This window comes from Epinephelus moara, chromosome 16 (genome assembly GCF_006386435.1).
Source record: "Epinephelus moara isolate mb chromosome 16, YSFRI_EMoa_1.0, whole genome shotgun sequence".
Lineage (NCBI taxonomy): Eukaryota > Metazoa > Chordata > Actinopteri > Perciformes > Serranidae > Epinephelus > Epinephelus moara.
The window spans coordinates 45,283,535-45,311,340 of NC_065521.1; the positions used below are offsets into that span (position 1 = coordinate 45,283,535).

At 42.5% G+C, this 27,806-nt stretch overlaps 1 protein-coding gene and 1 long non-coding RNA gene across 2 annotated transcripts in view; one reads left to right on the forward strand and one right to left on the reverse strand.

Annotated features, from left to right (window-relative positions):
* snx21 (sorting nexin family member 21) lies at positions 1-23,554 on the reverse strand. The gene is made up of 6 exons (XM_050065396.1): positions 23,410-23,554; positions 17,788-18,122; positions 15,755-15,951; positions 12,657-12,798; positions 9,467-9,632; positions 1-8,146 (listed from the first exon to the last, which is right to left on the reverse strand). Exons 2-6 carry the CDS (start codon positions 18,077-18,079, stop codon positions 7,636-7,638), a joined length of 1,308 nt encoding a protein of 435 aa, XP_049921353.1. The 5' UTR covers positions 18,080-18,122; positions 23,410-23,554; the 3' UTR covers positions 1-7,635.
* The window catches only part of LOC126403012 (uncharacterized), a 19,416-nt gene continuing 13,988 nt past the window's right edge, over positions 22,379-27,806 (forward strand). The window contains exon 1 of the long non-coding RNA XR_007571275.1: positions 22,379-22,474. This is a non-coding gene — a long non-coding RNA (uncharacterized LOC126403012). The remainder of the gene's footprint in view (positions 22,475-27,806) is intronic.

Here is a 27,806-nt window from a genome sequence, read left to right on the forward strand (position 1 = left end):
GAACTTTGTAACAAATTTATTCCATAAAATACACTTGAAAATATACTTGTATATCGCTCTGTGAAGCAGTGCTGCTACATCCACACAGACAGACGGCTGCATTTCCACTGAGAGGAAGTGAAATCTGAAGAATGGACGAGGAGGAAACAGACGAGTCGACGGCTGTTTGTTGTAAACTGGAGCTTAAATTTGGTTTGGACTCAGTGGAGATGCAGCCGAACCGCCGACTGAAACATGACAGACACAAAACAAGTCAAAGATTCTGATGTTACACCTCATCGGTCCTCTGATTCTCAGCAGGTGAATGTGGTTAAAGGGATAGATCAGATTTTTTTGTAGTGGGGTTGCATGAGTTACTTATTGATGTCAGTCAGCACGCCCCAGTTTGGAGAAGCAGACAGGAGTCCGACACAGAAGCTCAGTAATGTACTGTTGTGGACAGGGCCAACAATAACACATATTTTATCCACCTAAAAAAATCATTATAAGTTTAAGTGTCGGCCATATTTAGAACATTTTAACCTTGCAGTCAGACAGTGATTTCCGACGGGAAAATGAAGCTGCTCTCTTCAAAGCCAGACTCCATTGATTTTTTTAAGCGTGTAAAATCCATTTTGGTGCTGACCTCTCTACAGCAGCACATAGCTGAGCTTGTTTCTCCAGCCTGATGAGGACGTGTCGACCGACATTTACTGTCGGTAACATACTGACTGTGGAAAATGACTGATACAACTCCACTTAAAAAAATCTGAACAATTCCTTCAAATGGAGTTTACAAAAAGACAAGATGTTTGTGTCATTTCGATCGATTCACAGAAACTCTATCTGAAGAAATGAACTCATTTCGAACTTAAAGGGATAGTGCACACAAAAATGAAAATTCAGCCATTATCTACTCACCCATATGCCGAGGGAGGCTCAGGTGAAGTATGGAGATATTTTGTGGTTTCAATTATGTGTTTTTGGACGTTTGAATCTGGGGCGCCGTCAGCCTCCATTAGGTGGAGTTGTGTTGCTACCTCCTCTCCCCTTGGATCTCTGCAAGTGATGTGAGGACTCTAAAACTTCACCTGAGCCTCCCTCGGCATATGGGTGAGTAGATAATGGCTGAATTTTCATTTTTGGGTGCACTATCCCTTTAAAACCTTTTCTTTTCAAACTGTTTCAAACATTTCTGCAGCGACCATGTAAACATTTAGTCACTCAGATCAGAGTTACTAAGGATTTCTCAAACATGCAGCACTGAAATGAAAGCACAGTTAGAAACAGGCCACAGCTCAGAGGTTTGTGGTCATTAGATTCACTGAACAGCTCAAAGATTTGTTGTTTTCTACCAGGATCATTCTGTTGTGGCAAACACTGGGCTTCATGCAGGAGCCTCCTCTACCAACACATTGTGAGCGGCACGTACGAATGACTGAAGAGAATAATCGAGCTGTCGTACGAGTCACGGACTGATGGTTTAACTTCTTCGGGAAAAACAAAACTACAATTTCAATGAAATGGAATAAATATGAGGTCTAAACTATGATAAAAAATGAAACATTACAATTTCTGTCAATGCAATCTGACAACAAATGAACAGGTAGCTTTACATTACAATGTGAGGGCGGCGAGTGTGCTAATGATCAAACCTCCTCACGAACACTGAACCATGTGTTAAAAACAAGTGTTCTCACATGAGGCCCTTTGAATCTGTGCAAACTCATTTCTGCCTGTGATGAAAAAAAATCCTCCAAGTTATTAAAATGAGAAACTTTCTCCAAATAATGACTTCCTATCATTTATTACTCTGAGATATGAAGTAATTATTTTGAAATACTAAAATACTATGTAATATTATTTCAAGATAAATAAGTCATTATATTTAAATACAAAGTCTTTATTTTGAGATAAAAATAATAATATTCTAATAATATATAATGTAATAATATTTTGAGAAGGTGTCTCATAATGACTGAAAGGATTTTGGCAGAAATGGGCTTCCATAGATCCTTTATTGAATCTTTTATTTTTCGTGTCTGTAAAATATTAAATTATTGGAATCAGCCTTTAATAATTTTCCACATTTAACTGTTAACGTTCGTCAATAAAAACATCTCTGAGCAAAAACATGGAGTGTTTGAATTCAGTATCTGTTGTAGTGCTCTGTCATGTGATTTTGGGGTTTCAGGCATAAAAGCCTCTCATTAATAATAAGCAGTTATGTTTTCACATTGAAAGTACAGAAACAGACATGCTGTGTTTGTTTGGAGCCCCGGGGGTTAAAATCTGTACTGAGCGAGTGATTAATGTGCACACAGTCAGGTTGTACTTGTGAGAACAACATCCTCTGACCTTCAGAATAAAAGTGCTTGTAGGGCAAACTGTAAACTCAATACACACGATTTCTGTTAAATTCTTTTTAAAACCTTTTCAAGATCATTTTAAACCAAATTTAGGACTGATGTTATGACTAATCATCTCTTTTTATTTGCGCCATAAATGCTCTCTCAGGCTGTCTCTCTCATAAACGTCTCATTCTGAGGTAACAGGAACATAATAAATCTTATTTTCATCTGATTGTACATTCATTGAAAACAAACTGATTATATTATTTGTCCCTATATATCCCCCTGAACCCTACACACTGGAGCTTTAAAGATTTGTAACGTCAGAAATGTGGAATTCAACTCATTTTGACAAAAAGAACAGATGAATGAATGAAACTGGATCAAATCTGTGACAATTTAAACCTTACAAAGTTAAATGTAAAACTATTTAATGACTTCTAAGGCCTAATATTTATAAAATTAAATATAGAAGATTTGAAATCCCTGGGCGCTCCGCAGCTTCGTCTAAAACAGCTTGTAAAATGATCAACAGTCACAACGGTGCCGCTGTCATCAGCAGAGTGCTGGTAGTTTCATTCAAAGTCTTTAGTCAGCGAAGTGTCAGGATGCAGAAACAGGAGGCGGCGCAGCTGCTGTGAAGAAGGCGCTGTAGTAAGGCTGAATATAACATGAATATTACTTGTAACTGTGCATATTGTACTTGTATAGTGCTTTCAGCTGGTCATGCTCATGCAGCATCTCCACGGTCACTGAGTGGAGGATAAAAAAAGTCATTCTCACATCCTGATTGTTTTTTAGAGCAGAGGAGTGATGTGAACAGTTTCCTCCAGTCAGCAGCTTCAGCTTGATCTCATGTGATCACAGGATGAATGCATGAATGTGAATGTGTGCATAGTCTCTTTCAATTTATCCATCCATCAGATCAGATTTTCCCTGTGTGTGTGTGTGTGTGTGAGGTCATTAACGTGCTCCTGACTTTGTCTCGTCCCTTATTCATCACTTGTTTCACACCAGGGTTTCACATTTCATGTTTCCCTGCTGATGTAAATCCAGTCCTCACATCTATTTTCATCCCTTTTCCAGTCTTTCACTCCAGACCCTCTAAAACCACAGGTCTCCATAGTGACGTAAAACACCACATTTATCACTGAAAAGCAGCAGATTCGTCTTTAAAACATGAACCTGCTGACTGAGTGCTGGAGTAATGACTAAAATGTTTGTTGCCATGAAAGACTGACAATTTAATGCCGCTCTAATGCTGCGTTCACGTGCAGTCAGGGAGACGGTACAAAGCAAACCAGAAATCATTTTGTCGGGCGAGAGCAAGACGGTAAAATGAGGCGAGAACGTCGGCAACATTAATGGTAGATGACACTGCCGTTCAAAATTTAAATACTCTTATCGTCCTCCATGACAGAATTTACAATCAGATGTTATGCAGCTTCCTCACCAGTGTTGGGACGGTTATTTTTGAGATGTAATCGGATACAGATTACTAGTTACCCTGTTAAAAATGTAACAACTAAAGTAACTGTTTTAATAACTTCATCAAAGTAACTTATTACATTTGATTACTTTTCTCACAAATGTTTTCAACTGGGCCTTAAAGTCGCAGAAATAATCCTAAAAACATAAGTGCACAAGTTTCAACTCAAATTTGTTTGACGGCTTTGCTGACCTGCACTGTCCAGAAATATGCCCACAAAAATAAAAAATGAAAACATTCCTCACCAGGTGAAAAGATGCAGAGCAGCAGAATGAGTGTTACATTTAAACTCCTTAACCAAGAGAATATATCTGGATGTAACTCCATTGTAATCACCAACATCTTGATCAGTAACTGTAATTTAATTACATATTGTTTCTCAGTAACTGTAGTAACACTGTCCCTCACACAGGGAGAAAACACACCTGATCTGGACATTACTGGAAAATTATATAATGCTTTTTATTTCAGTCTTTGTAAACAAAATGACCTCACCATGGCAACGTGTCCTCATGCATGTTTCATTTTACCGTCCTGCCCACAGTCTGTATAAACCCTGGAGGTGGCCGCTTGGTCCTGCAATTCTGTCAGACTGTTTGTTCGTTTGTTTGTTTTTGTTTGTTTTTCCCCGTGTCATCCAGAATCTGTTTCCGTGTCCCGTCTGCCTGATTCCATGTGAACGCAGTGTAACTGCTGAATATTACATACTGGCAACATTTTCATATAAACTGTCCGCTGCAGGTGAAAACATCCCAGTGCTGCTTTATGATTCAAAAAAGTGCAACAAAATAAGTTTGTTCCTCAAATCTATATTGTAGTCTTAATAAAAGCAAAAGTATTCAGTAAATAATCCTGGCCGTGTTCACAAACATTCTGGGCACAGTTTTATAAAAGTGCTACAGGGTGATAAACCTAAAGGTGGAGTCACAGCTGTGCATTCAGGTGAGCAGCAGCTGGAGATGCCTCAGGTATAATATCTTTCTTTCAGTTGTGATAAACTATTTACTGAAGATTGTCTCACCACTGAACTGATTATTGCTGTTTAATCTACAGCTGATGTCATCGCCTTTACATTCTTTATATAGTTTCTGACCTGTACCTGCACTGCAGGTCATGTGGTCCCTGTTTTGTTCGTCTCGAGGACTCAATGTACATGGGACCTGCTACAGTCCTGCCAATGGTTTCACACGATCCCACTGACCTACAGGTGGCGGTGTTCAGTCCCTCCAGGATGTCACAGCAATTGTTGCGGCCCGACATGTTAGATTTCATGGCAGCTTTTCTCACAACTTGAGATTCATGTAACGATGTTTTCAGGCAGTTTTTTGCAGACGCAAGTGAAAACTGCAAAAACCGTTGCGATGCCATCACGGGTTTGAAGCACATTATGAGCATTCAGTGTTTCTCACAGAATTAGAATCTATCTGTGATGGTGGGGTGATCAGTGAAGATCAGCTGTTGCTGCAGTTTGACGCAGCACTGGAGGCCCATCTCTGTCACCTGCTCCCCTCCTGCTGTCCCTGCCCGGTGAGAAAGAGCTAACACAGCAGCAGCGGCTGACAAGTGACATGGAGCCATTAAACAGTCCCAACAATCTCCCACCGACACCGACATGGCTCGACTCTGTCATTAAAGCTGTTAATAAACATTGAGTAACGTTAGCTGTGTGATGCTAACAGTTAGCCCTGTCACTGTGTGTCTCTGTCACAGGAACAGCAGCAGTTTCATGATAAACAGAGAGAGGGGCTGAATGAATCGATACGCTGCACGCAGCTCCATTTTGAAATGAGATTTTACCTGTTTTAAACAAATTTATGTTGAAGTTGTGGTAACTGCACTAAATTGGCTGATTTGGGTTACGCTGGGTTCAGACTACTAAACATTTTTATCCATGCAGACAGTCACTATGTCAGATTAGACGACTGTGGAGTCATAAAATCTTGCCGTGACTTGGCCGACAGACATGACACACTACACACTGGTCCACGACCAATCATTGCCAGTCGTCTTTCACAATGTGCGTGACGTCATCGGATTATTCTCGTCCTGTTTTTTATTATTGTTACTACCACTATTTCAGTCTGTGTGTCTGTTCATGTCCCAGCAGTAATGCTACTGTAGTACCGTTAAAAAGTGTCACCAGATGGGCGGAGCTACGTTTTAAGTACCACATAAAAAAAATGAAATGATCGGGGGCTTTTAATCTGAAACTGATACAGGAAGTGTTGCGTTTGAAATGACGGCGCAACGCATTAAATTTAACAGGACGAACAGGAGCGGATTAAACTAAAAATAGAAGAAAAATGACGGCCTGTTTCTAATGTAGTGTCTTAGAGATGCAGCTGGTAGCCTCTGCAGCTGTGCTGAGTAAAGGACCAGACACTATCTGTGAGTTTGATTCCTTTATATCCTCCATTATGAAGAAAGAACATTCTTTGCTAGCTTGATGCTAATGGCAGTACTCAGCGAGTTGATAATCTGCTGTTTCCTTTTTACTCTGTGTGCTAACGTCCCTACAGGAAATATCTGAAAGGCTGCGCTGTTGTTGTCGTACAGTTTCCACGGCAGCAGATCGCTCTGTGTTCCTATTGGTCAAAGTGACAGCTGTGACGGGAGAAGTCGTGGACGACAAAAAGAAAATCAAACATGTTAGACTTTCTGTCAGGACATCGTGAGGCGTCCTAAACGTGGTGTTAGCTGTTGTCTGCTATGACAAACTACACAAGATAAAACAATGGATTACTGCGCAGGACAGTCATTGTCATTCATGATCGGAGCCGATATTGGTCAATGCCATGCCGAGCTGATGTTGTGTAGCGTGAACCCGGCATTAATTGCTGCGATCAAAACATCCTGGAGGGACTGAGTGACAGAAATACAGCAATAAACAAGCAAAGGCAGCAGAGAATAATACTGCAAGCTGGTGAACACAGATAGAACCCTGTGTTTTCCTCTGCTCCCCAAAGCCTTACACATTATATATTCATGTATTTGGATTTATATATTTCAGATTTCTTTCTCCAAACTGTAAAATAGTTTTAAACCATTTTCAGTGCCAACATGCTTTGCAGGTAGCTTTTCATTACTTGGATTTAGTTTTAAAGGAAATTGTTTGACAAATTCTCCCTTTATGAATTTTCGTAGACCATCACAACACTGACTCCTAACAATTGCACAATACGTGAATACGGCTGCAGATCTGTCTTTTTTTAAGGATTATTGTGAAGTCAGAGCGACCCACACTTTGGAATAAAAACAGGAAACCTCCTGATTTGAAGCATCAGAGTGTTTGTGATCACTGAACCGGTTTAAGGCTTTAAAGGATGATTGATCACATGATGATGCTGACGGAGCGTCACAGCCACTGTTAGAAAACAAAATCAGAGACACTGAAAACAAAGTGGAAATACTTTGAGGAAAGAAGTTGTACTTTAAGAAAAGTCTTAATATTATCAGAAACAATATTTTCAGACTTTATACAAGACAAAAGTCATGATGCTATGAGACGAACAACGCGGTATTATGACTTTTATTTGCGCCTTTTTTTTGCTCCATCATTACAATTTGGTTCTCAGATTTTTTTTTTATTGTATTTTGACTTCTCACTTATATTATTTTATTTATTAAATTTTCACTTCTTTTTTTTCATTTATTTAAAAATTTTTTTTAGAATAACAAAGTTATGAAAAACATTTTCTCATCACTTTATTCCCAAAATCTCTGATGTTTTTTCAAACAGTGGCGGCAGCACTCGTGTTGCAGTGCAGTGATTGTACTCTGCAGTGTGTGTGTGTGTGTGTGTGTGTGTGTGTTGTTCTAGCCCTCCCCCTCGCTCTCCAGAAGGTTGTGTTTGACCAAAAACTCTTTGATGGTTGGCTGATTGTCTAGCCCCGCCCTCTGCTCCTCCAGGTGCTGCAGAAGCTCCTCCCACTGCCGCTTGTCCCTTCCTGTTTGCCACGACAGCCGAACCACCGCCTGTAACAACGGCAACAGGAGGGGGTGTGGCCTGTCGAGGCGTCGTCTTGATGAGTCGTGCTGTTCAGTCAGTGGGCGGGGCTTATCTTGGAGAGGGAGGGGCCTGTCTCCCCCTGTGTCAGTCTCGGCGGGGGTCAGGACACGGAGGGCGAGGTCACAGTGATCCCGTGCCTCCTCCAGCTGGTCCACTTCCTGGAAACAGCTCGACAGTCCCACCAGGGTGAAGAACCAATGGGAGGAGGCCGGGGGCGGGGCCTGAGCCTGGTTGTCATAGTAACTTGCCCAGCCCAGTTTGTGTTGCAGTCTCTTGGCGTTGAGCAGCGGACCCAAGGCCTCCTGGTAACGTCCCACCCTCAACGAGACAACACAAAACTCAAAACACCTGAAAACACTGAAGCTTCATGAACATCATAAAGACCGCCCCCTTTATTCATCTGGAATAAAAAGATTCAAACAAACCTAAAGAGCAACATTAACCTTATTTTCAACAAATCATTTGCAGCTTAAATTACAGGTCAAAGGGTCGACGATATTTATTGTCAATAATTCAGAATGTGCAGCGGTTTAGATAATTATTCAAGATATAAACTGAGAGCAAACCCTGACTGCTGGGACCTTCGCTCAAATTTTCCTCTGATACCAACAGAAACTGAGATATGCTGCTGCAGTGACTATCAGTGTGGGATGCATGTATTGGTGGATGCCGTAGCCGACGACAACCAAAGAGCCACTGCAGTAACGTGAGCCGCCGAGTGCAAAAGCCCGTCTGCCTCACAATGAATGACAGTTTTACTCCTCACCTGGGTGGATGTGTGCTGGATGAACAAAACGGCTGATGGCTCAGTGCATCGCCGGTTGTTTCTGTCTTTTGTGCAAATTTTAGTAATTTTATGTTGCTTCTGCCTCTGAAGAACAAGTGAGGGCCACCGCTCTGTCGTCAGCTGAGAGACAGTGGGGAAATACAGCGTGTGGAGCATTTCACATCTTCCTCTGTGAATTAAGGATTTATTTCAAACCAGAGCTGGTAACTGTTGGAACATTGGAAAGACTGACCGCAACAGTTCTCATGAGTTTTATTTTGTTTCTGTTCATCTGAATGAAGTGCGTAAATATATTGGAAATCACCGGTTGTTGGGCTAATGTGGGCTGGTTGAAAAATTACTGGAGACTTCCTTCAGGATCCTGAAGATAAACTAGAACACACAGCCGATACCAGCGGGGCCGACAAGCAGATGACCACTGAGTGGGTATTATGTCGTCTAACCCTAATACAAGCTGTAGTTTGTTGAGTTGCTGTTAAGCTCAGTCAGAGGAATTCAAATCACAGCGGCGGTGGCTGAAGATCTGACAACTAAAGTCGAAGACACATTTCTACAGATTTTTACTACGTAGAGTCGAAGAGTATCAGCCAGGTGGCGGATTTAGATACCTGGTCTTCAAACATCCAGCTGCTGCTGCTACGTCACAGAAAAATACATTTTGCCATCTTATGCCACCTGCTCGAGTTTATATGAACCTAAAGGTGTTTAATTTATAAAGTTAGAAAATGTAGAAAAGCAGAAACTCGCATCGAGAAACGTGAGAATTTTGATCATTTGAACTTGTGTCAGATCCATCTTATCATCCAGTAGTCAGAGGTTTAGACAATCATCTCTGTCAGTGTGTCAGTTACCTGATGAGCAGCTGTCCGGTCTGCAGGTCAGTCAGGTAGAAGAACTGTCGGACACACAGCGTCCCCCGCAGGGCCGACAGGGAACACAGGTGAGACAGATACTGCTCAAATGCTCGGCTCCGCTTGGCGATCGTCTCTGCCGTGAAGTTCCTGCGCAGCTTCTTTCCTGCAGAGGTTAAAAAAGGAAGCGTTGGGGTTACAGTGTTTTATCAGTGAATTTTAACAGTCCTGTGTAGATGAGTCACAAAAATGTCCACAAAATTTCATGTTCCGTGTTTCAAGTGATCATTTTAGCCCAAACCATTATCCCATAACCAAGTGCTGTTTGTGCCTAAACCTAACCAGACCTTAACCACAGCTAGCCTGGAAATCCAGACCCAAATCTAGAAAGATTTAGGGTCTGGCCATGAGTAATGCAAATGGCCCAACTCGAGGGGCGGCACCAAGCATGCATTTGTAAATATCACTGCACGCAACTGGATAACACTACGACCAATCAGAACAACACACAGGGTGACGTATACGCTTAGCTACCAGTGCAGCTAACTGGTAGATTAGACTCTTGCCGCATCCGGTTGGCAAAACAGCAAAAACGTCCTTCTTGCAAAGGAAAGATTCGAGCGCCGTCTTCTGTTCCTCTTTTAGAGAAAAAGCCAAGTCTGACTCGTTCATTGTAGCGGCCAAAGCCGTTTCAAACAACTGGTGTTCATCCGTAGCCATCTTGCAATGTTTACTGACTGATTCCGGACTTCGTCGTCGCAGCGCTGTCGTCATCTGTTTAGCTCGCCTCTGGCCCGCCTATATCAGATACACCGATGTGACTGGTGCAGCTCGGCTACAACAGCATGGGTAATGAGCATCATTACTGATTGCCAGAGTGACTCGCTGAGCAAATTCAAATTGTGCTCTCGCGAGAACTCTGGATTTCCAGGGTAAACCACAGCACTGTCACACCATAAAACGGCAAGACATGAGTATTTCGCAAGAGTTTCGCAAATCTAGGATTACCATCTAGTCTTCAGAGACAGACTGCACAATTTCTAACTGCTGCAGTAAACAGTTTAATGCTTTCAATGTTGTCACTAACGCTGGCGGATTCAAGGCTCCTCGTCACCAGTGTGCCTCTCTGACCTTTCTGTAAAATTCACCTAGAACACCTCTTCAAGTCATACCCAAAGTAAACTGAAAGCTGCTCTTGCTCCATTTTTAGTACATATATACACGCATGGTCTCATTTTATAAGGTAACACTGAAGATTTTTTCCCAACAGTCAGAAGCACTGTAAGTCTACACACTGAGATAAAATGTTTTTTGTCTCTGTCTGAATATTTTCTTGATGCTGCAGATGACTAGAACTGGAAGGTATTAGCTGGAAAACACAGAGGGACCATACCATGAAGCCTCACATTGTCCAAATTCAAAGTGGATAACAATATCACAGAAAATAAACATTTTACATACGTTTTTCTGAGCTTGTGTCAACGTGCTTTTTAAAACAAGACGGTAAAACAATGATCTGAATTTGTGAACATGAGTGAAAGACTAATAAACACAGACAGAAATGTCTATTGAGGAGCTTGTTGTTTATACAAACACTGCTAGAAAACCTCATCTGATGAGAAAGACTATTTCCGTTTGTTTATCATTTCTGTATATGTATAACAGTCTGTGGTGACAATAAAGGGGTTAAAAGTGTCATTGACTTTAAGACCCATAATCCTCAGGTGAGGTTGGCCAATCGCTGACTCTTTAAAACCTCTTGCACTCCACCCCCATTTTGTAGCAAAAACGCCTAAAATACATACCCAAATTAAAATGACTGTAGCTTCTGAACCGCTCTGACTACATGCATGCATGAGGTCTTGCCAGAAAGAAAACTCTCTGAAGTTTCTCGTGAAAGTGTCAGAAACACTCTAGGTGATACAGAGACAGAGTAATGGGCCTCTGAAGTCAGTAAAAAATTGAAGATTTTGCCTAAGATAAAATAAAAAATGTATTTCAGGATGAATAACTGTCTGTGGCTTCATCTGAGCAGGTAAATGACACTGTGGGGCTGTAGGCACACTATCAATGAACACTTGTTTCAAATTTGAAGAAGACTGCTCAAAGTATGACCATTCTACAGTGTTTTTACCATGAAAAGATCCAGGCGGAGCTCCAAATGACAAGTCGGTCACTCTGCTTCAAAACAGTACTATCAGTGATCAAACAACACTCAGCCAGCTTCAAACATTGTACCTTATTGAAATCAGGTGTGATTATGATAGCTGATGTTGTTTATGACACAGAAACACCATAAAATATCACCAAATAAAGCCATATGAAACGTGAAAGTTATGATCCCACTTTCTAGACGGTATATCTCAGCCAAAAATAGTGGTAGGAGTGAGACTCTTACCTTTTATAAAACAGCTAAGTCCCTGCTAACAGCTCCACATAAGATCGCGAGTAATCCTTTAACTTTTCCCGTCGAAAAAAGGCATGACATGACTTGTCACCACTCATCACGATTTTGGACTTTGTGTGTTTAGGCTGCTCTGGTGTGAAATACATAATAAATAAAAGAAAAACTATGTTATTTTTGAAAAGTCGAGAGCTTCCTGAATCCGGCCATACCAAACATCACATGGTTTGATGACTGAATCCGGCCATACCAAACATCACATGGTTTGATGACGTAGTAACTACAGGAAATGTGTTCCTTCAGCTCAGGCTCCGGTTGGCTATTGTTGCTATAGAAAACAGCACTGGAAGAAACATGAATGTTTGAAACGATGCAACAGCAGTTGGTGGATATCTGTGGATGTAATAATGTATTAGGACTAAATATTTAACTGGATTTAGATCATCTGGACTGTTGTCAGTGTGTGAGAAAGATAATGGGAGCTGTGATTCTGTCTGGATGATATGGATCTGTGGATTATGATGATGCTGCATAGGTGAGTTAGAACTGGTTTTCTCTGACAGAAGTGATTATTGAGCCTGTGGTGGTGGTTGTATTTTGAGATGGTCAGCATCAATGGCACCGTGAGGAGTGTAGCTTTTGAACAATATGTCGTATGATTCAACCACTTAAAGAACAAATACAGCTGCTGTTTTTTTTAATCATCAAAAATCACCTTTGGAGGGCCCGTGGACGGGACAGTTTACAGACCATAATGTTAAGACAGATGACATAACCTCTACTTACGTGGGAAACAGACACGCTCCATCTGGTCTCCGTGGTTACGGCGCAGGGTAGCGTGGAGCCGCTGGAAGTCGGAGTATCGGCGTGTGATGATGGCTGGAGTCTTATCGCTGCCGCCAGACTGGATCACGTGGATGGTGTACAGCTGGGGAGAGACAGTGACAGACAGGCTGAGTTTCCTCTGAACGTTCTGGAGCAGCTATTTTTTTAAAACCACTTTGCTGAAGACTTCCTGTGTGGTCAGGGTGTGTCTGGGCTTCAAATTTTGAACTGATGAATGCAGAACATGAGGCTTCATAATCTCTCTCTCTCTCATGTAAAATTTATGTAGGAAGTCCACTTTTAAATAGTTTTGCAGACTGATAAGGAGTCTGCTGAAGTGGTGCGTTCATGTTCAGACCTTTTTGATCAGTTCACAGCAACTGTAGCAGCTGACAGCCGTGAATAAATTCAAATCAATGACAAAACTGCAGCTTGTTTCTCATTGACTGACCATCACAAGAACTTTCCAGGCAAAAAATATCAATAATCCTTGAAATATTTTTAAATCATGTCTTTCTAACCCACACAGCACAACGTCTGAGCAGGCACTCACAGCCTTTAGGACACCAATGGCAGGTTGTTATCAAGCTGAGCTGCTTTACCACTGTAGAGTTCAGAGGTGACTCCACACTATGATACAGCTGACCACCAGGGTGCAGCATCACAGCTGTACGTGTATTTACAGGCAGATTTCAAACCAGTTTTAAAAATTCAGTTATCAAGACAAAATTATGAGGATTTGCAAACTTCATCTCGACAACATAGAAACATCTGGGATGTTGTTTTACAAAGACTGATTGATCCATAACTGATAAATATGATGTATGAAGTTGTTGTTTTTTTTCCATTGACTGCTACAAGTTACAAGATGGCAGAATTCAAAATGCTGTCAAAGATTTTTCACTTTTCACTTATAACTCTGAAATTGAAAACACTTCATCTACCCTGATGGCAAAATACTTTCACTTTTTTTTTCCATAAACACTGGAGCTTTATTTAGTGAGGATTTGCAGTAGGCATTTATGGTGACGAATTCTTAATCATTCAACAATCTGTGTCATGGGTTTGTAAAGGACAGTCTGAAGATGCTGTGTAGCAAGTTTGGTGTGAACTGGACCTGGCAAGTTTTGTTTATTATCATGGGAAGTTAGATTAGGAGGAGAATACTGTCACAGAGCGACCAACAGAGCTGCCCAGACCCTAATAAATATCTGTAATTGACGGTCTCCTGGTGACTTCTCTCTGCTGTCAGCTATCAACAACGTGAAAAGCCCCTAGCCCCCAAAACAAGACACAATTCTGTTTTAATAATGTAAATACAACAGACCGTTGGCGTTCTACATTTATGACAACCACAAATATGTTTCGCTGTGAGAACATTTGGTTACAGTTAGGAAATCATGTTTTAACCTAAGAAAGCCCAAACTGGAAGAAAGGAAACTCAGTTTTTTAGCCACCCATGTCTGGTGCCTAAAAAGCTGCTGGAAACACAGCTGTGACTCACAAAAAAAAAACAACATTTTGTCCATCCCCGACAACAGCAGCTCAAATACTACCTCACTGTAGAAACACTGATACGAGACATATAAAACATGCAAATAAAACTCATTGGTGGTTTGCAGAAGTACAATGCCAACATTGTTGTCAGGCGACTGGGCTGTGTGGTTATAAACCAGACACAGACACATTTACATCCCTAGGTGTATCTCAAAATGGCCACTCTAGAAGAAGCCCTCACTCTTTGAGTCACAGGGACTGACACCACACTTGTTTTTTTCCCCACTGACGTTTCAGATCACTGAAACATTCTGAGCTATTAAAGCCTCGTAGGACTCCTGGAAATATCTTAGAGTGTCACATGTTGCTGCTATCCACAGGAAGAAGAAACAACATTAAGATTACTAAAAAAAATGCATCATTTACAGCTGTTTTAATAGCGTTCAACAGGACTCAACTCTGTGACACGCAGAGCCTACGCACGTGACCTACACCATTGTGAGCATTTATACTTGTGTGGTGGTGTGTCTGTGTCACTCTGCAGTTACACCTCCAAAACACTAGTCGTTGGTGGGGTTTCTGTGAAGTGCTGTAAAGTTTAGTTGATTCAAAACTAGGGCTGCCACTAACAATTATTTTCATTGTCGACTAATCGGTCGATTATTTCTTTGATTAGTCGACTAATCATTTCATCGAAAAATGTGTTAAAATGTTGAAAAATGTTGGTCTGTCTCGCCCAAACCCCAACATTACGTCATCTAATGTCTTGTTTCCTACTCACGCCGAAGGCTTTTAGTTCACTGTCATGGGAGAGTGTGTAAAGCTGCCAATATTTCAACGTAAGAAGCTGCAGTAAGAGTATTTTGGGGTACTTTTATAGTACTTTTCTATGAAAAATGACTCAAACCGATTAGTCGACTACTAAAATAGTCACCGATTATTTTAATAGTCGATTAGTCATCGATTAGTCGACTAATCGTGGCAGCCCTATTCAAAACACACATTAAACACACATTAAACATGGCTCAATAGAGACAATTTCAGTCACAATAAGTACACAAATCAGCTTCATTACAACTGACAAGATTCACAGACAAACACTTCTCTTTATCTGGACACATTTTCCCCACAAACACAACATGCTAACATTATTAGCACAAGCCTATGGCATTTTACATTGTATACATTAGCCTAGCGACTAGCAGAGATTTCCTCTGCTCATATGAAGCCAGGATAAATCACGCACAAGACTTAAAATGCTATTTTTGTGGAGGCTTTATTGTCTTCACAATTAATTGTCTCTTATCTGTGAAATTAAAGTTAATACAAGCTTCACTTACACTTAAGGAAATGGTTTAAGCTTACAAAAATAAAGAGGGGTTCTGCGTCACTGTGACGTGTGGTCACATTTCTGGGGGGAGGTGCACGTCAGGCTACAGTGTAGGTTACGGTGTAGGCTCTGCGCCGGCATAGGTACGCCATCGATTCAGCGCAGAAGTTTAAGTCCCGCTTCAGTTCGTGTGACAGTCTGTCTGACCCTTCCTGCGGCTGTTTGAACTCACCACATATTTAGAGGAGCCGTCCTGCACCACACTGGCGTCGGTCACCTCAAACAGCAAGTTGTCTGTCAGCTGCCTCCCGGCCGAGGTGGGACTTCCTCCGCCGAGTCCACGCAGGGTCCTCCAGCTCTCCTGAAGCTGCCGAGTCAGCAGGAAGGACGCAGAGGGGCCAACCGGAGACACGCCCACAGGACTGGTGTCTACATGAGACAGGTGAGACAAAGGTCAGGTGACTAAGTATTTATTGCTGTTAAACCATCATCTCTAATGTGACGCTAATCTTCGACACACGTGTGTTTCTTGGTGATTATTACATGAAAGGTTTCAGATTCAGATTCAGTAAGAAGCAGAGTCAATGAGCAGAGCTGGACTGAGGGGTTTTTATGTTTAAAATACTGACAACAATACTGAGACAGTGACAGTAAGTCGTGACATCCAACAGTTATTTCTGTAAACACCACTTTCTATTCAGCACAAACTAAATCCATGACTGATCTGTCACTGAATATGCTCGGCCTTTCCACTGGGGCTGGGTGTCCCCGCTGGTTTTCTGAATCGAATCCATTTTGATTCACAAGGTCCCGATTCGATTCGATTCGATTCGATTGGGGATTTTTCAGTTACAATACCATTTTTTGCTATATTATAAAAGAGATTCTCAGAGAACTAATAAATGTAAATTTTACAAGGAATAATAAATTCAGAACAGGATTAAAACTGAGTGTTTTATAACTAAATGTTTCTAGAGCAGCAACAGTAACAATATAAACTCAGTATCTGACTGGAAACCAATCTAAAATGTCAATAAAATAAATGATATTCCTGACATCGCAATACTGAGTGAAGTGTAGAAGTAATAAATAACACAGACATTCCTGAGCACCTACATTTCAGGGTGCGCGGCTGCACCCTGAGATAAACTGAGTTCAACTTTTGGAACGCAGCAGCGCGCATCACACGTCATGTGATATGGATCGACCAATCACAGCCGACAGATATCTTTCTCTTCTTCTGTAAATATTCAGTCTGATAAACACGGAGACGTTGATGATGGTAGTGCAGGGCTACCCAGAGCTTTACATCTGTCCCACAGACGATAGGCCTACACACTTATAAACAGCTCCTGGAAGGAGATCAGCTCTGACCTCAGGATTTCAGGTACATAGGCTATATGATGCTTGTAGAGGTTGCTTAGCGACCTCAGATGCCGCCGTGCTCTTGGAAGCTGGCACAGAAAAGGCACAAGAGTAGCGCCCAGCGCCCGACCGCATGTGTACGGCCCTTATCATCACCTCTCCGTCTCCACTGCTGCATCTCCACTCTGTGTTTGTGTGTCTGTGTGTGCATAAAAGCAGAGAGGCTGCTGCAGCATGATCATAAAATACACCAAAAGGTAACGAAGACAACTAACAGTTACAGATAAAAGAACCAGTAACGTAGGAGCTTATCAAGACCATGGTCGTTGATAACTTAGCACCGCGGCCCGTTTACTACAGGCGAGACTAATGTGGTTAAAGCTGGACTCACTCGTGGGAAAAAGCGCAATAAAAGATCAATCTCAGATTTAATAAATCGATATCGGGTCATTCAAATGAAGATCGATTTGAATAGGATGAATTGATTATTTTAACCCAGCCCTACTGATGTAGTGAGTCTCTGGGACCCACAGGTGGTGATTTGAGAGGATCAATCATTGTCTAAGCTGCCTAGCTGTCTAAGAGACTGCCAAATGATGCTTCCGTCTCCTGGTGTCCAGCAGCAGGACTTTGAGCTCCACAGTGTGACGTTTTTTTACTCTTAGAGATGCTCTGAATGGAACCCATACATGGAGCAGAACAGGCAGCTTTATATGGAAGCTTCTGGGTGTGAAGCCACACAGACACAGGTTATACTTGTTAAGATTGTGAAGTTAAGACGGTTTGTATAATCTGACCTTTAACAGTCGTGTAAACAAACCTCACGGAGCAAAGTAACTCAAGTTTAGCATAAGGGTACGAAAACGTTCTTGCATGTGTTGAATGAGCAGAGCAGCTCACCTGTGCTGCTGAGCCCCTCCTCCATTGACTCTCCCAGGAAGTCTGAGTCACTGTCCAGCCCTGACCCCTCGCCCTCAGCTCCATCCTCTGCTCCTCCTCCTCCGCTGTCGAAGCACAGCGTCCCCCCGAGCCGATCGGTCACGCACTCCTCCTCCTCCTCCAGCTCCGCCTCCCAGTGGTCCTCTTTAAACTCCTCCTCTTCCTGTCCGCCTGCCGCTTCCTGCTCGGGTCCCGCCCCCTGACCATCTTTAAATAGCGAGCGCTTCAGACGGTCGAGCAGCCGGGACGCCATGACGCCGCCTGGCCACCACAGGGGGAGGGGGGGGAGGGAGGGACTGAAGAGACATCATAAATCAACAGTTAATGATCAGCAATGTGCAAAACATTGACGAGGGGATGTGCAGAAGTGCATGTGGAGAGACAGTAAAGATGTGTGTTGATGTAACACATGACATCAGATGAGCATCAGGGGCCTCATTTATAAAACTCTGTGGAGAATCCACACTAAAGTTTGCGTCGAACAAATGAGGAAATGTGCATACGCCAAAAAATATTCTGATTTATAAAACCATGTGTACACCTGCCAGTACGCAATTTCATCTCTCCTCTCTCACACTCTCCGCCCCCCTCACTCATTCAGTCCTCCAACACTCAGAGAGACACAGAGCTGCTCCTCTGTTTAATCTGTCTGTTCATTAGTCTACAGTGTGACATCGGTCTGTACGCTGCACGTGCTACACTACATCAGTCTGTGAGATGACTGAAATGAGCGCAGCAGCACACGTGCAGTACAGTGATGCGCTGCTAGTTTGTGTGTGAGGTGGATCACAGTGCGGCGCCTGTTGTCTTGGTAGCTGTAGTGTAATGTGTGACACTGAGACAGCGCCTGGATGCAGGCGACAGATGTGTTTAAAAAATGCAGCGACAACACAGATGTTTCATAAACAAGATGTGTGTAATGAGGACAAAGTGTCTCTGTCTCCGTCCCTTCCTTGGCCTCTCTGTTCATGCTCTTTGCAGAAATAAGATTAAAATCATTTTCCAGCACCAGATTCATTTGAAAGGCCGACAGATGGAAAACCACTTTTTAACTCCGCCCACTAGCTCCACTGCTGTGTGCACAAAGTTAACGTACAGCCCTGCTGTTTACTTTATATCTTTTTACATGTACATGTTGTGCAGTAAAAGGTCAGATCTGAAGGTCGATGCCACAAAAAAGAAGAATTGCACCCTGACATCTTTGCTAATTTACACAGTCCATATGTGCAGGTGATGAAGATGTGCCGGGTGAGAAGCAGAGTACCACAGTGTCTCCAGTGGCATCACACTTGTGTTCCCTGCAGACATTTTACACACAAAAACTATCTGAAAACTGAAATCATACTTTGTGATATCTGCACATTGTTAGAACTTCAATTAAGCAATATCACACGAGAGGGAGTGATGTTGTACTGTGATTGTCTTCGGCCTTGTGCCTACGACCGAATCACAGCCGTGACGATATCACAGTACAACATCACGAGCTCGAGTGTGATATTGCTTTTATACAACAGTTCAACAGTTGAATAAGCAAGGCTGATTAAGAAATGTTGAAAAATTAGGACAAAATAGATAATTTAAGCATTTTATTTGTCTTCCGCCAACAAAAATAGTTCCCTCAGGACTCCGCTGTCACCGTTGCTATGTAACGCAGACATGGTGCGCCAGGCACTTACTCTTTATACACATTTATCTGCACGTTTCCATTAATTGTGCAGCCGGTGAAATAAGTCTCTGGTGACTGCATGGTGGACTGTCGCTTCACAGGCACAGCCGACTCTGCCTTCTGATCTGACAGTATGTTGCTTTTCTCCAAGTCATTGAGCTCCGCTGATGAAACACTGACAAACCTGGATGTGTGCTCAGATGGATTCAGCTTCTCCTCTCCCTCATCTTCCTCTGATGACCATTCATAGTTCAATTCAAAACTTATTTTAGGAAATAAATCCATATTTTTGGCTGTTTGACAGTGGATGAATTAATTAGCCTACAACGCAACTGCTGACCTCACTGACACTAACCGTCAGTTTTGATTTGATTGTTGATTGCAATCAGCTGTGAGGCGGAGTGATACATACACAGTGAAATAACCGTGATGTTGTACTCCAATATCATCACGGTTTTACTGTCTCTCGACCAATCAGATTGCAGGGCTGGAACTAACTGTTGTATAACAACCAATGACATTAATTTCATCAGTCAGCCTGGTTAGTTGAGGTGAAAATGCCTCAGTATATTGACACTTATTATCATCAGGTAAAGGAAAGCCAAACTTTCCTGAATCCTGTCACGTGCCACAGCCTGACATCGTCCAGCTGTGCATGGTGCGCTCCACAGCTGACCACGAGTGTCAGCAGCATATAGTCCGACCCAGACCCTCTCCTCTGCGCTCCAGTGTTGGAAATGTGATGAGACAGCGTTAATAAAATACTGAGCAGGATTTGATTTGAGATTTAAGGTGACATATCGTCTACAACACTGCTGCATCTGAACGTTTATAAACAAGAAACATGTGACATAAGGTGAATTCAAATGTGTGAGAGATCATTGTAATGATTCCTCTCACATCTAATTTCCACAATCTGGCTTCAATTCCCCACCTCACCATCTGTGTCGCCATTTTCCTGTGTCCAAAATGTGCCTTTTTTGTGCATACGCAGTGGTTATAAACGAGACCCCAGGACAGGGACATCTGGGCCTTGGTGATGAGACCAGCTGCAGTTGGGAAGAAAACTGTTTTAGTGGTGTGAGGTTTTGGTCCTGATGGACTGCAGCCTCCTGCCAGAGGGGAGTGACTCAAAAAGTCTGAGTCCAAATTGGGAGGCGTCGGCCACAATCTTTCCTGCCCGCCTCAGGGTCCTGGAGGGACAGCAGACAGCAGCCAGTCACCCCTGCAGAGTACTTTCTGAACACACGGGGGCACACAGTATACTCTACTGCTACTACTAAAATAATTACTTCATACAGAAAGACAGGCAGAAGTGTTCTGTTCTGAACAGACACAGTCAAAGTCGGGATGAAAAGCCTGCTGTCACAGAGACGGACGAGACGTAACAACGGTGTAGAAATGTTGGGTAATGATGGACATTTTCATGCAGTGTCTCCTAGAAGACAGTCACAGGGTTAGTGCATGCTAAAGTGACTGAAACAGTCGTTTAAAGAATGAAAAGTTTGAGAGAGAAGATTTTTATGGGAGTCTTTTTTCAATAGAACATCTGCAGAGAGCGGTTCACTGAGCCTGATCAGTGTTCTCTGAAATTCTTGATGTGCAGAGATAAAAATGAACATGTTCCTTGATGTCCTGTAATGATCAGAGAGAATAAGCATTATTCTGTCTGAATATCCACAGTAAAGATCAATGGGACATTCTCTTCCACAATCCAGGTCACTTTTAAAAACCACCTGGTCACATTTCAGCTCTGCAGACACACTGATCTACATCCGAAACAAGTCAGCAGAGATGCTGCAGGCTGAGCTGGCTCCAGTTTCAGAGCTGGTGGCCTCTCTGAATGGAAATCATGTCACACATTAATAATGCAGCGGCTCGCTAAATCAACCTGCAGCCAGGAAAACAAAAACCACGGCGAGGATTTGACCCGCAGAGCTTCCACAGGAGTCACAGATTCAGCACGTTCAACGCAGCAGGTGTCTCGTTAAAGAAGACAAACACCTGGAAGATATCAGCAAAGTTCATCTAACCTCTACAAACAACTGTCTTTACAAACCTGAGTGGTTCTTATAACTGTTAACACAACACAGACGCCAACTGGATGAAACAATACGACACAGGCTCCTGGTAGGACGTGTTGTCCACTGCTGAGAAACACATCGTTTCATTATCACATAATTGTTTCAAACCTACATCCTGTGCTACAAACCTTTAAACCTCTGTAGCTCCAGTGCTGTGTGCACAAAGTTAACGTACAGACCTGCTTTTTATTGATATCATTTTTCATGTACATTGTGCAGCTATAAATTTTCAAACAAGGGAAAAAATCCCTGTCTTTATATTTTATTTTGATCATAGACTGTTTTTATAAAAGTGCTTGTGACATCTCAAACGTGGCTTTGACTCACAGCTGAACATGTAGAGAATACAGATATATATCATGTATCGACGTTCAGCCTGAAAATACCCAGATATTAATTTTTCTCCACATCACCCTGCCCTACATCAGATGGACTGTATTCATAATCAATACGCCACAATAATATAAATAACCACTACCAGACACTTTTAGTAATGACTTTAAAAATATAGATTAATTTGGAGCGGATTATGTGAACGTCATATATTCTAATCCTCAAATCCTAAACCTCGCTCTGTGGACGATAAACCAGGTGCAGACTTCCATCTGTGTCACCGCTGATGAGGAAATACAGCGAGTGCTGGACAGAGCAGTGAGTGACGACAACCCCGCCCACATTTAAGAGGACTGTGTGAACAGACCGAGGGTCTAGGTACCAAGGGTCCGTCCCAAGTCTCTTATTTTTATAGTGCTACTGCAGCAAGCTTTAAGCAGCTACAAGCTAGGATTGTCAAGAGCTTCCTATCCAGAAGAGTTTTTCAGCTCAATGCCATGATGTATAAATACCCGCCCTCTACATCTGGCACATTTGAACGAGATGTCGGAGAAACAGCACAAGAGTAAGTACCCGTTACATTCATGCTTTGCAATGAATCGCTGTAATTCACGTACCTACTAGTAATTTAAGAGACTTGGGACGGACCCCATGTCTGAAGGGTTACTGTTGGTTCCTAAGGTGCTGGACTGAAAGGATTTGGTGGAGACGGAGCTAAAGAAAGAAAAGGGAAAGAAAGCAAACCGACTTTGTAAAAAATGAATAAAAGGTGCCTGCGAGAGAGGTGGATCCAGAGAGAAAGGACAGGGGGGCCACAGAGACTTCTTACGCCTCGGGCCCCTGCTCTGGTGCTACGGCCCTGCACAGGAGAAAAAATACCTATCTCAAAGTCTGGGTCCATTTTTATTTCTGTCCACTTTGGTAGCAAAAAACAACCACAAACAGGCAAAGAAAGAAGAGAAACACAAGTTTAAAGGTAGATAGAAGTAATGTTCAGGTTTATATTAACTGGTTAACACCCACATGTTTAAAAATAATAATAATTTCACTACAGGAGTTACAGATGTATCTGCAGATTCACTCTGAAGGTGCTGTAATTACGGCTAAAAACCTGAAAGTTAACGAACAAGAAAACAACAGTTCTCTAACAGTCATAACCTGAGCTCTTGATATTAACCGTTACTGATAACGTCTGGATAAAGTTAGCTAAAGTTAGCACCCGGTTCAGTAAAGCTCCCCCGGTGTTTGAACTCTCACGGCTCCGGTTAATCCGCCTCAGCTCGGTACATTTAAAGTTTAAACCTCCTAAGCAGCAGTGTAACGGTGCGGTTTGTCTCCCCGTGTCCACACACGGCTGACTGAATGAAGGGCTGTGGTGCTAACGGCTAAACCCGTTAGCTCACATCACTGCAAAGTTAGCAAACAAGCTAACAAGTTTGTTTACGGTCACAGTGCTGGAGTTACTGATTTATAACGCACGCGGACGGTCGGTGAACTCACCGCGGGTTTGAAGCTGAGTGTCTCCGCTGCTGTTAGTCCATGTTGGCCGGTGAATGTACCGTGTGAAGCTCCGGTGAGGACCTGCGGGGCTGCACCGCCACCGTCCCGGGTCTGGTGGTTGGTCGGTGGGTCCGCTCACAGCTGACTGACTGATCCTGATTCCTGAAACTATCCGCTGGTGCAGCCCGCAGGAGGGGGCGGGGCCTGCTGGCTGCCGGACAGTCACCATATAAGGTAATGCTGTGCTCCGCAGCGGGCGGTAGGGGGCGGTGTGGTCTGTACTTCACATGAAGACCTTCAGTGACCAAACAGCAGAGGAAACTGAGGAACTCTAATAATTAAACACATGTGCATTTTGACATTTATGTACAATAACAGATAAGAGTACATGGTTACGGTCATTATGTCCAGAGGTGCAGTGGTCATTCATGAGGTGGATGTACTATCACATAGATGGCAGTGGCACTTGTATCACCTGTTGTCTCCCAGAACTTTTCCTTGCAGGCTGTGACTTTAACAAAATAAGAATCCCAAACAAAACAATGAAACATTTGCACCATTAGGGTGAACTGAGGGTGAGTGGGACAGTTTTTGAATTTCCTCCTGCTGTAAGCTTCATTGCCACAAAAAAAAAAAAAAAGCCCAACAAACAAGATGTTACCTGCCTATCTCAGGAGGAAAGAAAGTTTTATGACACGCCCTTTTAAATAAACTGACTCCAACCCTCTTGTTCTTGTTTTTTGTATAATTTGGTGACAATACCTGATTATACCTGGTGTACTGGTATGCCAAACAGACTGTGAGAGTTAAGTGGGGAAACTCTACATCTGCCCATGTAACCGATGGTGTTCAGCAGGGGGGATTTTATCACCAGTCCTGTTTAACATCTATATGGAGGACCTTTCTGTCCAGTTAAATACTTGGCGTCGGTACAAGAAAAGCAGCATGCAGAGGCTCACAGTGACTTACAATGACTGTATGAGGTTGCTGCTTAAGGCCAAAACACACCGGCGGCGTACGACGCGCGTCGACGTGCCGCGCTATTGTCCTATTTTTCCAGCGTCACCGCCCTTGAAAAAGCGCTATTTTGTATTTCCCAGCATATAGCGGACTGGAGTGTGCAATAGAAATCCGTTTGACGCCCCGCAGCGCGACGCTTCTTGTGTGTGTTGGGGGCGGCACTTGACTCGCGTCAATGACGCCGCCGGTGTGTTTTAGAAGCTGCAGGGCAAGTCATATGTTTGCTAGTGTTGGCGTCCCGACCTGTGCTGCAGTGATACGGAATCTGATGTATATAGATTCATATGTAGAGTATCTAACTCATTAAACTGTTTTATTTCATGCTTAATTGACCCTGCACTCAGCTCAGTCAGGTTCACATCTAAGATGTGGAGTCACTGGCCACCATGCCTGTACACCTGTGTGTGACTCTTATAGTTTCTGTAAATCACTGTTTTATTGTGTATGTTGTTCGTCTTACTCTTATGGTGCTATGGACCTCCCCTTGAGATGTGTCTTTAATAAAGTATGACTTGAATTGAATTGAACACACCTCATCACTGATTTCGGCTAGTGTAGACACATTTATTTGCACATATCATTTCACATGCACATTTTTCTTATCCAGTTCATAATTATGAATTAAGACTCAGTGTACATTTATGTTAAACTTTATTGCTGAAGTCCGTCCACAACTCGTGCAATATAAAGATGTCTGTCCTCTCTGTCACAGCAACCTCCTCCCTCGCCAAATTTCATTGAACACATTTAATTGATTTAAAAAGAAAATCCTTGAGATCCAAAATTCATTAAATATATTGGGTTACACAACATGTTTGACTGAGGTTTGGAAATGCTAGGATTAGTTAGAGCTGGGTTAAGAGGTCAAGGCTAAGTGTTAGGTTTGGCTTGGATGGTGTGTTAGGGGTTAGGGTTAGGGTTAATAAAGATCCTTAATAAAGATATTAAGGACCAGCTGGATTTTGCTTGGTGTTTTTTGCCAGCTGGCAAAAAACACCAAGCAAAATCCAGCTGGTCCTTAATATCTTTATGGTTGATTATTGTTCTGCACACATGAAGAGGTGGGAATAACTAATCTAAGCATACACAATGGGTCTCTATTCCAAGGCTGATCATTTTCTGTATTAGCAAAGCCTTTCAGCACCGTCCCATCAGTCAAAGTGCATTTGGGTCATATGGACAAACTAAAAACAGCTTAATTAAAAACAGACACATGATATAAACACAGTTTACTGATTTTTGAGCTGTAGTACATCATAATCATGTTTCTATCAAAGGTTTGTACAGTATATTGGCTATGCTGATTTTATGAGCTGATGATTAAAACTAGCCAAAGCTCATGTCATTTTCCTCGCCTCATGCACACAGGGTCGACTTCCTGTTTGAATCTTGCCCCACCCACCTATGTGATGCCATACCTATGAGGGCATGCAATTTTGATTATGTTGTTTCACAGATATGGCTCAGAAAAAAAAACATTATGGGGGGGTTGTTTCTTTTTTTCACTCATCAGGTGATAAAATAAACCCTGTATAATTATACCGTCCCATCTGACCTTATGCCCCAATCACCTTTAATTCATCCTTTCTAAAATCCCCCTTAACTCCAAAAGCAAAAGAACTACATCTTAAAATCTTCTTTATCTATATTTATTAATATAGCACCTTTCATGCAACAGATGCAGCACAAAGTACTTTATAATAAGGGCAGTATAAGCACTGAGTGCGTCACATGAAAACAGACATGATGAACATAAAACAGAGAAAAACATAAAAGGAACATTTAAAAAGAAATTCAACAATTTTCATTTAAAAATGATGATTTGAGATCCTATTAATCCAAATCTCATATTGTATTTCTTCTCGTGTCTCCTTTTAGGCTTTCTGACGTCATTAGCAGTCAGAGCCTATGATTCCCAGCAGACACAGACTCACCAACAGACACTGAACGTCTTCTCAGGAGTTAACCTCACTGCAGGTATCGTCTGTGCCGGGTACGGCCCACAGCTGCCCCAGAATCTGAACCACCCAGCTGTGGCACTGAGGACCAAAGAGAACTCACCTCAGTCTTTCGCTATCAAATCCACCACCCACTGAACACAGCAAAACCATAAATCTTAAAATCATTAAAAATTACAGATCATACGATGAAAGAAAAAAATAAATCATAAAATCAAGTAAGAAACGAAATTTAGAAGTTGCAGCAGCGTGAAGCGTAAACAGAGAGAGTTTCAGACCTGTATGAGGAGAGTCAGAGTGAGTTAAAGTCTAAAGTGAACAGATACTTTTTTATCTTTCTTTTAAAAAATATTTAGCGAGCAGCTTCTCTGAGATCTACAGGTGGTGTGTTCATAGCTTTGGGGCTGTGCCCTCGATCTTCTTCCAGTAAACCAGCAGCAGATGATCGCAGTGTTCTCAGAGGCAGATAGTTAAGTTAGTGATGTAGCTCGGTCCCAGCCCATGTAGGGCTTTGTACACAAGGAGGAGGAGCTTAGAATCAACTGCACATGTAACAGGAAGTCAGAACAGAGCAGCTCAGACTGGCCTGATGTGCTCTCTGCTCTTGGTTCTGGTTCACAGCTGCAGAGTTATGAATGAGCTGAAGTCTGTCAGTGCACAGCTGCAGAGTTATGAATGAGCTGAAGTCTGTCAGTGGTGACATTCTCCAATTGTAAAATTGTGTATCCTTTACACTGAATAGAAAATTTTTTTAGCATTTCAGCAACTAAAATATGCGTCAGTCGTCTTCAGCCCGATGCTACTCACTCTACATTTTGCCAAATCTCCACAGCGGTGGCGACAGTAGTCTTGGCCAGCTCTGGATTCTAAATCCAAAAAAGGAAAAGTTTTGGAAGACACATAGTTTAATTGTGCGTGAAGAGATTTTTTTGCTTTTACTGCCGACTCTGCAAAGTTCCCAATGATCATAAACAGCCCACTGCAGCGCCACCTGGTGGTAAAGCATATTACTGAATGCTTATTTAGACGTAATAGTGATGTTTGCAGGCTCATTTAGAGTTAAGGCCCTGACACACCAAGCCGACGGTCGGCCGTTGACCAAAGTCGGGCCGTTGGTGAGCGTCTGTCGGCCTAGTTTTTGCGGTGTGTCCCGCACCATCGGCACTTTGGCGTCTGCGGCTCTTCGGCCAATTGAGCATGTTGAATCGGTGGCGGAGCTTGTCGGTGGGAGAGATCACTCTGATTGACTGTTCAGGTTTTATTTCCTCGCCCCTGTAGTGAGTGAATCTGCCTGTAGTGAAACCGGGGCTAACCGGTGCTTCCTCCTCAGGCTCCACTTCACTCAGCTGCCCCACAGACCCGCTGCTTCTTCACACTTTAACCTGAATAACAAACCGGAGCTAGCTGGGAGCGGCTAGC

Excerpts from the sequence above, each read along its gene's own strand:
- snx21 (XM_050065396.1), bottom strand. The coding sequence starts at position 18,079 with ATGGCGTCCCGGCTGCTCGACCGTCTGAAGCGCTCGCTATTTAAAGAT. Across the intron at positions 15,952-17,787 it reads GGAGGGGCTCAGCAGCACAG|ACACCAGTCCTGTGGGCGTG; the intron begins GTGAGCTGCTCT and ends TGTCTCATGTAG. Across the intron at positions 12,799-15,754 it reads ACGGCTCCTCTAAATATGTG|CTGTACACCATCCACGTGAT; the intron begins GTGAGTTCAAAC and ends GTCTCTCCCCAG.